Genomic DNA, 12,245 nt, shown 5'->3' with positions numbered 1-12,245 from the left:
ACTTTACTTCCCAAATGCTGCAGCACCAAATATGTCCATAACACATTCAGCACTGCTACATCCCTGCATCTGCTCCTGGGTAAGGATTACATAATCTCTCTCTCTGTGTTCTGGATCTCTTCTCTGTGTACTGAACAGATAGTACTGCAGTTCCTGGAACAGGAGATCACAATGACCTGACAAGCGAACGAAACATTAGCGATCTTACAGTAGCCAGCAGGTGGCAGTGCAGACATCGCACTAGAATTCGCACAGTGCGCCGGTAATAATACATGTGCTCCAACCGGGAGGGAGGATTTGGGAAGGGTAGTGGAATGGGACACTCCTCTCTGTGATGTCACAATCCAGGCATGCCACATTCCCTTCGTATTGTGATCAGACTGGGAGACACTGACCGGCTGAAACTGTCAAAAGTTTTGTAACTCCAGGACTATGGTGTGTGGCTGGCAGCAGCGCCCCTCAGTGTAGCATCAGACGGATCCCACCCGGCTTTCCACTCTGGATTTACTTTCCCATCTCCAGGAATCTGCGATATGTGATCTGAGGGACACACAGCACTTTTTAGTTACTTAGGTGTTGAGATAAGTGGAAGAAGGAAAGATTCCTGCAAGGATCTTGGAGTTTCTTTGAACTTTTCTGCCTGACATCAGGATGAAGATACTTATTTTGGATCTGGGACACCAAGGAGTTTCTTTGCTCCTTTTCACCTTCTTTCTTCTTATGACTTGTGATGCCCAGGATGACAAAATTGGTAAGAACTTTTATGAGCCAGTGTTTTCCTTGTATTCAATGACTTATACTTCAGTTTTACTGCACTTAGGTGACTCTGTCCCTTTAACTACCTGCACTTTAGAACACCTTCACGTGATGGTCTGTATCTTGTGAAGTCAAGGAAGGGGCAATAGGTGACTTGTTCTTGCTTAGATCTGCGCTGAGATCATGAAGAAGTAGGTTAGTCTTAAAAAAAAGGAGAGGATCGCACATAAGAACTAAGGGGGTCTTCACAGGGCGTGTTTCACCTGCAAGTTAGCGATATGGACGGAACTCAATTGTGGTAATTCACATGAGCCATCCCTTTCTTGCAGCGATGAAAAATTGCTGCATGTCCTATTTTTGGGCAGTTGCCTGCAAGGGGGATCTTCATTTACAAAATAACGATTTTTACCATTGAAAAGTATTGAATGCATTTGCGATTTTTTTTCACGTGCGTGAAAATCGCAGGTACACTCATGCTCGCATACAGAATGACAATTTTTACAAGCACTCTTAGGGGTGTAAGTCTTTCTGTGTGAAAACCCATTATTGCACATTGGGGCACATGTGTTGGTGTGTGGCACTCCATGTAGCAGTGGAAGTGCAGCAGAGAAATTGGTGCTTCATGATATTTTTGGGATGTGGTTAGATGGTTGCATGTATTGTCACTCATCAAGCTACAACACCACTTATTACTTTACTCACACGACGGACAGGCTGGATGAGTCGTTGTCACTTTAATTTTATATAATTATATATTAGCATGTCTCGTAATCTGGAATTGTTTGGTGGAATATTGCGCACACATCTGTCACCAGAGAGATCTATTGAAATGAGGTCATTTAATAGATGCCCTAATAACCGTATGAGAAGGGATAGTTTTTGATTTTATTGAATGACCCCTTCAAACTTCAGTTGAAGATGCCTTCAGAAAGTACATGCAGCACATTGTGTCCCATCTTGACCGTTTTTTTAATGGTTAATGCAATCCAGCTAAACTAGATGTCTGACTGTGGAGTTTAAGGGGACTAATTGATGGTTATTATTGCACCCTCCAGTGCACTGTTATTAGAGCATATGATAGATGCCTTCATTTAAAGAAGCATTTCTAGTGGCACATTTCCTTTAAACACTCTTACAATCTGTACACGACCCTTGATTGATACATGTCTCCCAACAACACTGACCATAGACTTATAAGCTGTAGGTCTTATTCTACCTTCTCTCTGTTGTCTCTGATCATAGTGCTTAATCAGTGATCATATCCATAAATACAAGTCCGGATATTTTATTTTGTATGTTCCTTTAATGTTCAGCTGCACAATATTGATGATTATTGAAAAATTAGTCAAAAATTAGTTGTTTGCCCGACAGTTCGTTCCGTGTAAATAAGGCTTAATTGAGTTCATATTGTCCTGTGTATGACCAAGTACGGAGGAAAACAATAGGAAAAAGAGCCAACGCTCGTGCAGGTGGTTGAGTTGGACGAAAAGATAAATGCTTAAATGCCCAATGGTTGACAGCAGCTCACCTGGTTAAGTTGTGCCTATTCGGCACGATTCTAATCAGTGCATGTCACGGTACACATAATCTACTCAGTGGCTTCAACTGATATTTTCCTTAAACTATTCTCCCAACTAGATGGTAGATGTACAAAAACATTAAAAAAAAACATTATTTAACTGGAGCGCTGCCTTTTAGGGACCTCAAGGAATAAAAGTTGCCGAAAACCACAGATTTATCTTCAGAGTTTGTTTATTAATAAACGTACAACACGTTTCGACTGACCGGGAGTCTTCATCAGCCACAATCATTCAGGTTATAACAAAAGTGAATATAGGAGGGTGTGTTGATCCATGCTCCTTCCTTGCTGCACATATATGACATGAGTGGACATGGATGATGAATGTGCTTGTCATAATATCCTTATAAAGTCATTAAACGGGTCACTACATTGTAGTCCCGGCACGTGGTGCAGTTTAATAATGATTGTTGGACAGATGTTTCTCTATTACCTGCCAGATGAGACACTGAAAGGAAGCATCATCTTCAGTGATGTTGGTACTTGGGAGGTGATCATGGCCAATACAGACCCTTAGTGGGGACTTTGTTTTAGGTCGGTGTGACACAATCACAAGACAGACACATTTTAGGACGGCTATTACCACCATAACTCCCAGGCTTTAGTCTCAGGCAGTAAACCAATCTAGTATATATGACCATAAGAGGGACCATAAAATGCAGCCGTATTACAATAATGGCCTTTGAGTTAAGTATCACTGCTTGGTATTTGGTTGTTGGTTTAGTAGCATGCCTTGAAAGCCCCTTGGGTATGATGTATCTGCTGGAGCCTATTCTGTATGTACAGAGTACCAGGAGATGACACCTAGGTGGTCTCTCGGGTAAGCTGCGCGTTCTTCTACATTTTTAATATATTTTGTAAATCTAACAATGCCTTCTGTATACGTCACAGAATAACAGACACATCTTAAGGTGCTTCTAGACAGAATTGTTCCAAAAAATCGCTCAAACTAGCGAAAGTAAACGGTCTAAACGCGAGCCAGCGACGAATCGCTTACTTTTCATTTGCCGTTTATTTTATGCAGGCATAAAAACCTTCATTGGCTCGTTCGTTTCTTGTTCGGGCTCCCTCAATTGCTTATACAGGAACTGAACGCTTCTCGTTTCAACGAGCCAACTATGCATCTACCTGTGTAAACAGGCTGCACAAGTGCGAATGAGCCAGCGGTGACGTCACTCGCTCCAAGGACCCTTAGTAAGGTTATGTCAAAAGTCTTATTACAACATTATCTCAAACTGCTTTATGCATATGGTACAATGTGCTATTTGTAAAGACAATCGTCGTGCATGAGCGCCGTATATTAATGCCATTTTTAAAGGAGACTGGAAAGGGTTACACTGTTTTAGCAAAGCTAAATTATAGAGCAGTAGATCTCCCGTTCCTTGGAGCACGTGAAGACGTTTTCTGGCTGTATTTATCTGCCTACTAGATTTCCTACATTTTAGCTGCTTTATGCAAGTGTGTCATGTATGTATGTCATGTATGTGTGTCATGTATGTGTTTCATGCATGCATGTCATGTATGTATGTCATATATGTGTGTCATGTATGTATGTCATGTATGTATGTCATGTATGTGTTTCATGCATGCATGTCATGTATGTATGTCATATATGTGTGTCATGTATGTATGTCATGTATGTGTTTCATGCATGCATGTCATGTATGTATGTCATATATGTGTGTCATGTATGTATGTCATGTATGTGTGTCATGTATGTATGTCATGTATGTGTGTCATGCATGTAGAGCTCTGATGACACTGGAATATGCAGCTTTGATGGAGTATGGGGAATGCTAAGCCATACATATATTCTATAGTACAGATTTCAAATGACAAAAGCATGGGATGCTATACTGTATGCACATCCTTTAACAGCAGAAGCCTGAAGCACAGAGCTTATATACCTACCCCCTCTAAAAAGAGAGGTTTATACTGCAAACTTTACATATATGTATAAAATAAGTACATTCTAATTCTAAGTCGCCTGTCCTATTATGGATTTCTCTGTTCTTCCACCACCGGTTTATCACGTTATGCTTGTATAATGCCTACTGTCCACGTCCAGACAGCAGGCATTATACAAGAATAACGTGATAAACCGTCATTGTGCGCAAAGTTTAGAATCCAGTATAACTTTCTGCTTAGTAAACTTACCAACTGTAATGATTAATGGGAATTAGTGGGGAGTTTCTTAAAGACATTCATCCGCAGGGACATAGCATGACTCCATGTGAGCTCCAAGTTGTATGGAGCTTTAATTAAACACCTGTCTACAGAGAAATATTATAGCTCGCATCTTAGTTGATTTCCTAAAGAGGCAAAGAGGGGTGAAAGAGTTGCTATATATATATATATATATATATATATATATATATATATATATATATGTATATACATATATATATATATATATATATATACATGCAGATGCAGCAAACGCTAACTTGACAGTTACCACATTACAATGCCTACAGTATACTGCACTGCTGTGAATCCAGTTGCACCAGTCATGTTAACTATTGCCCCATCGGCATGTAAACTTTCTCAGCACTCTAGATATGTGGGGTAAAGTAATGATTAGAGATGAGCGAGCGTACTCGTCCGAGCTTGATACTCGTTGGAGTATTAGGGTACTCGAGATGCTCGTTACTCGAGACGAGCACCACGCGGTGTTCGAGTCACTTCCATTTTCTTCCCAGAAAATATTGCGTTGTTTTCTGGCCAATAGTAACACAGGGAAGGCATTACAACTTCCTCCTGTGAAGTTCCAGCCCTATCCCACCCCCCTGCAGTGAGTGGCTGGGGAGATCAGGTGACACCCGAGTATATAAACTGGGTCCGCCCGCGGCTCGCCACAGATGCACGCTGAGAGACATTAGGGAAAGTGCCGTCCTGCTGTAGCTGCTATAGGGAGAGTGTTAGGCTGTTATCTTCATCTTCAAGAACCCCAACGGTTCTTCTTAGGGCCACATCTGACCGTGTGCAGTACTGTTGAGGCTGCTTTTAGCAGTGTTGCAAATTTTTTTTTTTTTGTATATCGGGCGTGCAGACTATAGCGTCCTCAGTCTGCAGTCATTTTACTGAGTATAGGAGCAGTACTGGTGAGGCAGGGACAGTGGTACAGGGAAAGAGATATACTGGCTATATAGGCAGTGGGCTTTTTCAAAAAAATTGGAAAAAAAAATCTTTGGGCTGCCTATGACCGTGTTCAGTTTACTGCGTGTCTGCTGGGGGTAGTAGTCGCTCATTAATACTCAGCTAGGTGTTACTGCAGCCTTGCGCATAATTTTTTCTGGCTGCACTGTGCTTTCAATAACCACAGTCATTCTCGAACAGGGAAATCCATATACAGGCTATATAGGCAGTGGGCTTTTTCCCAAAAATTGGAAAAAAATACTATATTTGGGCTGCCTGTGACCGTCTTCAGTTTACTGCGTGTGTGCTGGGGGTAGTAGTCGCTCATTATTACCCAGCTAAGCCTGTGACCGTCTACAGTTTACTGCGTGTCTGCTGGGGGTAGTAGTCGCTCATTAATACCCAGCTAAGCGTTACAGCAGGCTTGCGCATAATTGTTTCCTGGCTCTGCTGTGTCAGTTGCATGATCCCCCTATACTGTGCTCCCCCTATACTGCTGCTAGTGATATGTTACTGGGGCCTGTCTAGACTGCTACTACTACTGAAATGGAACTAATACTGTGCTCCCCTATACTGCTGCTTTGGAATTGTTACCGGGGCCTGCCTTGACTGCTACTATTACTGAAATGGGCGGTTGGGCAGTATGTAACCCAGGAGAAGTGGCAGCGGAGTGTCATGCAGGCAGTGATTGTGCTTTGTTGGAGGTAGTGTGGTGCTTAGCTAAGGTATGCCTTGCTAATGAGGGTTTTTCAGAAGTAAAAATTGTTGGGGGGGGCACTCTTGTCGCTATTGTGGCTTAATAGTGGGACCTGGGAACTTGAGATGCAGCCCAACATGTAGCCCCTCGCCTGCCCTATCCGTTTCTGTGTCGTTCCCATCACTTTCTTGAATTTCCCAGATTTTCACAAATGAAAACCTTAGCGGTGCATAGGTCCCATACAAAAATGCTTGGGTCGCCCATTGACTTCAATGGGGTTCGTTACTTGAAACGAACCCTCGAGCATCGCGGGAAGTTCGACTCGAGTAACGAGCACCCGAGCATTTTGGTGCTCGCTCATCTCTAGTAATGATCACACGGGTGACAATTTTTCTGTACTTACTGTTACAAATCCCATGAGCTCCTCCTGAAGTAAAGGATAATACTCAGCAACAGACTTTTATTTCCTGTACAGGAGTTCATAAGTAATTCTACAGACTTTGCTTAAAGTTGGAAAAACACTTTTGAGAGTTTTTGAAGAAGAGAATGATATGCCCGTAGAATCTGGATGAGACTTGTTATCCCCTTTGCCAACCTGAGAATAGTTCTCACCATTACACAAGTTCTTTCTCCTCCCTCTTATTGTCAGTAAATCTTGAACATTGTCACAGAAGCCTGGCCAGATGCCAGCGGCTGAACTGGCCGAACTGCAGCACTCTACCCATGTGTGCCCTACAAGATTGCACAGTTTACAGTTCCCTGTAGCTTCCCGTGACTGCGCACTATCCAATGAGCCAGTGGCAGCAACACACCTCAGTACTAAAGTCATCTTCCTGACCTGCAAGTCCCTACCTGCTGCTCTTGTGCAATATAGCCAGGGAGTTCACTTCAGCTGCTTGTGTTCTGGCTCCGAGACAAAGCAGTTTTGAAGACACTTCTGAGCTAAACACTCGAATGTTTTCTGGGACTTTGCCTTAGGTATATTTATGTGTCTGTGCCAAGGAAGGTCTGTTTAATGGTTGGTGCCCACTTCCATTTGTTAGACTGATTCTGAACTATCTTTTAAATAGCACGCGGTCCGTCAGCGGGTTTCAGTGTCCTGTTTTGTATGAGGATTGGCATCTCTCTTCATCTAATACATTTCCTTAAGTGGTTGTCGTGTAGCAAAAAAGTTGTGCCGCAGTTTTGCCCCCAGGAAACACTTCTATTAAACCAGTTTCTCCCTCTTGAAGTCATAAAAATGTGACTATGCTGCAAGGGCTAAGACATGTATAAACCTCTATGTGCCTCCCTAGAGACACCATACGCAATGGTACAAGTCATTGCCATGACTCTTCAGGATCCCCCATACACATTAAACCAGTGTTTCCCAACTTTGATCCTCAAGGCATCCCAACAGGTCGTGTTTTCAGGATGTCCTATAGTAAGAACACCTGTGGCAATGTCTGAGGTACTAACAATAATTATATCAGTTGTGTAATACTGGGGAATCCAGAGCACATGACCTGTTGGGGTGCCATGAGGACTGGAGTTGGGAAACACTACATTAAGCTATAGCCATCAGAACCCACTGCTTTAAGCGGGACCAAACGATTCTCGTATGTATATGGGGGCCTTCCAACTTTCTTGGAAAAGACTGTACAGCATGGTGGCTCCATGGTAAGCACTGATGCCTTGCAACTGGGGTCCTGGGTTCTGATCCAACCAAGGACAGTATCTGCATGTTCTCTTCATGTTTGTGTGTGTTTCCTCCGGATAATCAGGTTTTCTTCCATACTCCAAAAACATACCAATAGCTGATTCTAGAATGTGAGCCTCGTTCAGAGCCCGATATTAAGCAGGAGCGATCCGTGTAGAGCACTGCAGAATAAATTAGTAAAATAAATAAAGAAGGCGCTGCCATGCTGAATTTCAATGTCTGAGCCTTTCCCACCCCCCACCTCCCCCGGAAGATAACTCGCTCCAGGGCTTTAAATTTGTCCACTGTCCCCACATACAACATATGAACCCATGGGCAAACTGAATGTTGATAGTACAGGGGAGGCAGGAGAAATAGCTGTCAGTAGAACTGAGGGTTCATGTATACAGGGGACTCGAGAGAATTAACTACTGGCTTTATGAGCATTCGGTCGACAGGTATTGAAGGTATATCAGCTATTGGAGGTCCATGGGCACCTTTATAGAGCCCAATAGTTCAGTATGTTGCTTTTTTGATCAAGCATCTAATTGTGTCTTATGTAGGTGGATAGAAAAAGGAGGTCACACATTTAAATCTGGGTCAGGAAGGGCATCGTTCCTCATTCTGGAGAGCATCTAGAAGGTGTGAAGAGACTTATAAGGCCATGCATGCTCCCCTGGGAAATGTGCAAATGGGAAGATAGAGCAATACCTCTGCAGCACCACCTATTAGAAGAAGGTTTGCCACCTTTGTCATTTAAAGATACTGGCCATTGTTAAAAGGGGGCGTGGCGGGCATGGCTTGGGCGTGGCTTATCACTGCATTTTTTCCCCTCCTTTATCTTCCGGATCCCATCCAGCGGCTGTGCGCATGCACGTGATACAGGTCAGTGCGTTCTCGCGAGATGACGTTTAGTGTGAATCACATGCCATCTACTCGCGAGTACACGCTGCAGACGCTCGCATACAATCTACACATATATAATTATATACAGGAGATACCCAGGTTACCCCAGCATGTTCCATATCACTATATACAGGAGATATACCTCCCCTGTATATAGTGATGCTGATGTAACCTGGATATGTCCTGTATGTAATTATATGTACAGCTAGTATAATGTATACCACCTAAACATACAAGATTACATGAAGTACGCGATACATACCTTGTACCGCATATACTGCTCCTCCGCTCTCATCCTCGGGTCCTGACACTGTCACTGCAGGGTCGGCCGGACATCCATCCTGACTCCCACACATCACACACACAGCTCTGTTACATCCATCCTGACGCCCACAAATCACACACACAGCCCCACTACATCCATCCTGACCCCCACGCATCACACACACAGCCCCACTACATCCATCCTGACCCCCACACATCACAGACACAGCTCTGTTACATCCATCCTGACCCCCACAAATCACACACACAGCCCCACTACATCCATCCTGATCCCCAGACATCACACACACACAGCTCTGCTACATCACTCTGACCCCCACACAAAGCTCCACACAGCTCCACTCACTCACTCCCTCCCTCCATCCAGACCCCCACAGCTCCAAGACACACACAGACAGACACACACACAGCTCTGCTACATCATTCTGACCCCCACACAAAGCTTCACTCACTCCCTCCCTCCATCCAGACCCCCACAGCTGCAAGACAGACAGACACACACAATCTTACATTTATTGAGCTCCCTGTGGCCATGTGATCCCTGACTCCTTCCACACAGGTTATCACATGACGTGTCATTATCGGAGATGCTGGAAGCTGCCGTCTCTCAGGTCTGTGTTTCCCCTGATTTCAGGACTGCCGGAGGAGGGTTAACCAGCGCTAGGGGGCAGTGCGGGCTCTGAAAATACCGGCCTGTAATAGGCACTGGCCTGACAGTTAAAAAAAACGGCCAGGTGGCAACCCTAATTGGAAGGCGGCATTCCTGCAATCAATGTTAAACTTTTTAAACAAGCCTTGTAACAATGATTTCTTAAACAAGGCTTGCTTAAAATGTCTAACATTGACTTGCAGGAATGCACATGATTTTTTATATACAGAGGAAAAGTTAATCCAAGGCCTCCCTCACGCAGACGTTTTTTACCGCGATTAGCTACCACGATAATGCTCCCATTGCTTTCAGTGGACCTCTCAGACAGCTCATGCCCATACACGCCAAGATAGTGTATGGGGATTGTCGGCACGCAGCAAATAGGCATGTTATTGCGTACTTGCTGCGTGCCCGCATGTGTCTCTCACACATGGCATGCCTATACTTATGGTCCTGTTAGCTTAACCTAATGCTCTGCTTGGCGCCGGAAATACGTAAGTGGGACTAGAGCATTTTTTCAGTGCGTTATGGTCAAATGGTGTTTTAACATATTTTTCAGTTGGAGGAGCAGGACCTCCTTTTTTCTTTCTTGCATCCTTGCTGCATCTGGTCAAGTGAGTCCGCCCTCCGGTGAGATTGGTTGGAGAGCTGGTGCTTTTCCTTTTTTTCTCTTTGGTATTGTTACATCTTCTATTATTATCTGTTGAATGTTGCAATGTTTCCACACTAACTGGGCCTTTCTGCGGTGAAGAATGAAATGTGTGTCATGTATTTGGCATGTGGTAAGGACTGTTCAGTCATTGCTTATAGAAGTTACCTTTTGAAAGAGGCCACAGGTATTTAATGTTAAGTTGACAGAATATCACTGTCTTAAAAGGAAAGTGACGATATATTGTTTTTCATCTTTTTCCTATTGGAGGAAGTTGGGGATGGTGCTTTATTGTTGGTCATTTTGAGTTGAGAGGTCATGTTTCGGGCTGCTGATTTTCTTCGATGCTTCCTTCTTCACTTAGTGGAATTACATCCAAGCTCAGGAGTCCTGTTAGGTCCAATAATTTTTGATTTATTAAGGTATGTTCACACATTGCTGATATGATACAGATTTTGTCGCAGCATGCTCCATTTTTCTGCGGATTTCATGCTGACAGCTTCCTTTGAAGTCAATGGAAGCCGTCCGATCCCCAGCCCTTCTGCAATGTAATTGCGAAAAGGGTCACGGATTCCGCGGGATGGCTCGGAAAAAGAAGGAGTTTAAAAAAATCTGTACTGTGCATTTCCGATGCAGAGAAGACAGCAGGTACGCTTGGGTGCCGCTGCTGGCAGATCCGAATTCAGCTGCGGGATTCCACATGCAGAATCCGGCTCTGCCATGTGCAGGGGGCCTTACTGCGTATGCCACCACATATAATCAGAAGCACTGGTTCAAATCGGAGGTTATACAGAGCCAGACTACAGATGCAGTAGGATATCTGTAGAGGATGCCAAGGTAGTTGCATTTGGGTCTTGGAGCATGGAGTGGTCCAAAGACCATTCTGCCTCATTAGAAGACCCAAATTACAAATGGTACATGGTAGATGGGGAGGGATGGGGAGTAATTTGCACTGATACGTCGATACCCGGAAGAGCTGCATACCCTGTAACGTCCGCTCATGAGTACTTCGTCCAGTGAGGGGGACCGCACATAACGCTCCAGAACCAGATCTCACCTGATTGTCACGTTATTACCATACGCTGAGAGGGGGACAGGTGGAACGGAGGCACAGAGTATCTTGCTGGTTGTCCTGGATTAAACATAACTTTAATTAGGAATCTCTGAAAAAAAGAGGAAAAGACACTCTATTGCACCCTAGTACCCTAGCACCATAATTCCAACTCTAGGTGATATGGAGAAACCGCATTGAAAAGGGCAACCCAGTGCAGGATCCTAGCCCTGGAACACCAGCATAAACCTTGCATAGGGGACTGATGGGAAATTAGGGTGATAAAAATATTTATCATACAATCAAGTTACAAAAGAAATCAAAATGTTAGAGATGCAAAAATCAAGTATCAAGTACTGAAATATGCAAGTTTCGGATTACAGACAATTAAGGGTGACAGTATTAGGTTTAATTACCCAAGTTCAAATATCTATTTTATATAAGCCACTAAAATGACTGATCACTAAGACTCCAACTCTTAGAAACATCAAAGACAAATATCATCTATTGATAGTTTTCCCCATACCTTGGGCACAAGTGTGCCTTTATCTCGCCTGTAATGAGATTATATGTACGTTTAATGTTTCTAAGAGTTGGAGTCTAGTGATCAATAATTTTTGTGGATTATATAAAACAGATATTTGAACTTGGATATGATTGTGATACTGTCACCCTTAAATGTCAGCAATCTGAAACTTGCATACTTCAGTACTTGATACTTAATTTGCGCATCTCTGGGATTTTGGTGTTCTTTTGTATCTTGAAACTATGATTAGTATTTTTTAAACCCCAATTTCCCCCATGTAGGATTTACTAAGGTGTCCTAGGACTAGGATCCTCCAAGGGGTTGCCCTTTT

At 43.5% G+C, this 12,245-nt stretch overlaps 1 protein-coding gene across 1 annotated transcript in view; it reads left to right on the top strand.

Moving 5' to 3' along the window:
* Positions 1-350: 350 nt before the first annotated feature.
* The window catches only part of LOC136586874 (epidermal growth factor receptor-like), a 213,837-nt gene continuing 201,942 nt past the window's right edge, over positions 351-12,245 (top strand). Inside the window, exon 1 of the mRNA XM_066585141.1 lies at positions 351-751. Within this exon, the coding sequence (XP_066441238.1) occupies positions 652-751 (100 nt within the window). The 5' untranslated portion in view covers positions 351-651. The remainder of the gene's footprint in view (positions 752-12,245) is intronic.

This window comes from Eleutherodactylus coqui, chromosome 12 (genome assembly GCF_035609145.1).
Source record: "Eleutherodactylus coqui strain aEleCoq1 chromosome 12, aEleCoq1.hap1, whole genome shotgun sequence".
Classification (NCBI taxonomy): domain Eukaryota; kingdom Metazoa; phylum Chordata; class Amphibia; order Anura; family Eleutherodactylidae; genus Eleutherodactylus; species Eleutherodactylus coqui.
This window is presented reverse-complemented; position numbering and strand designations above follow the sequence as displayed.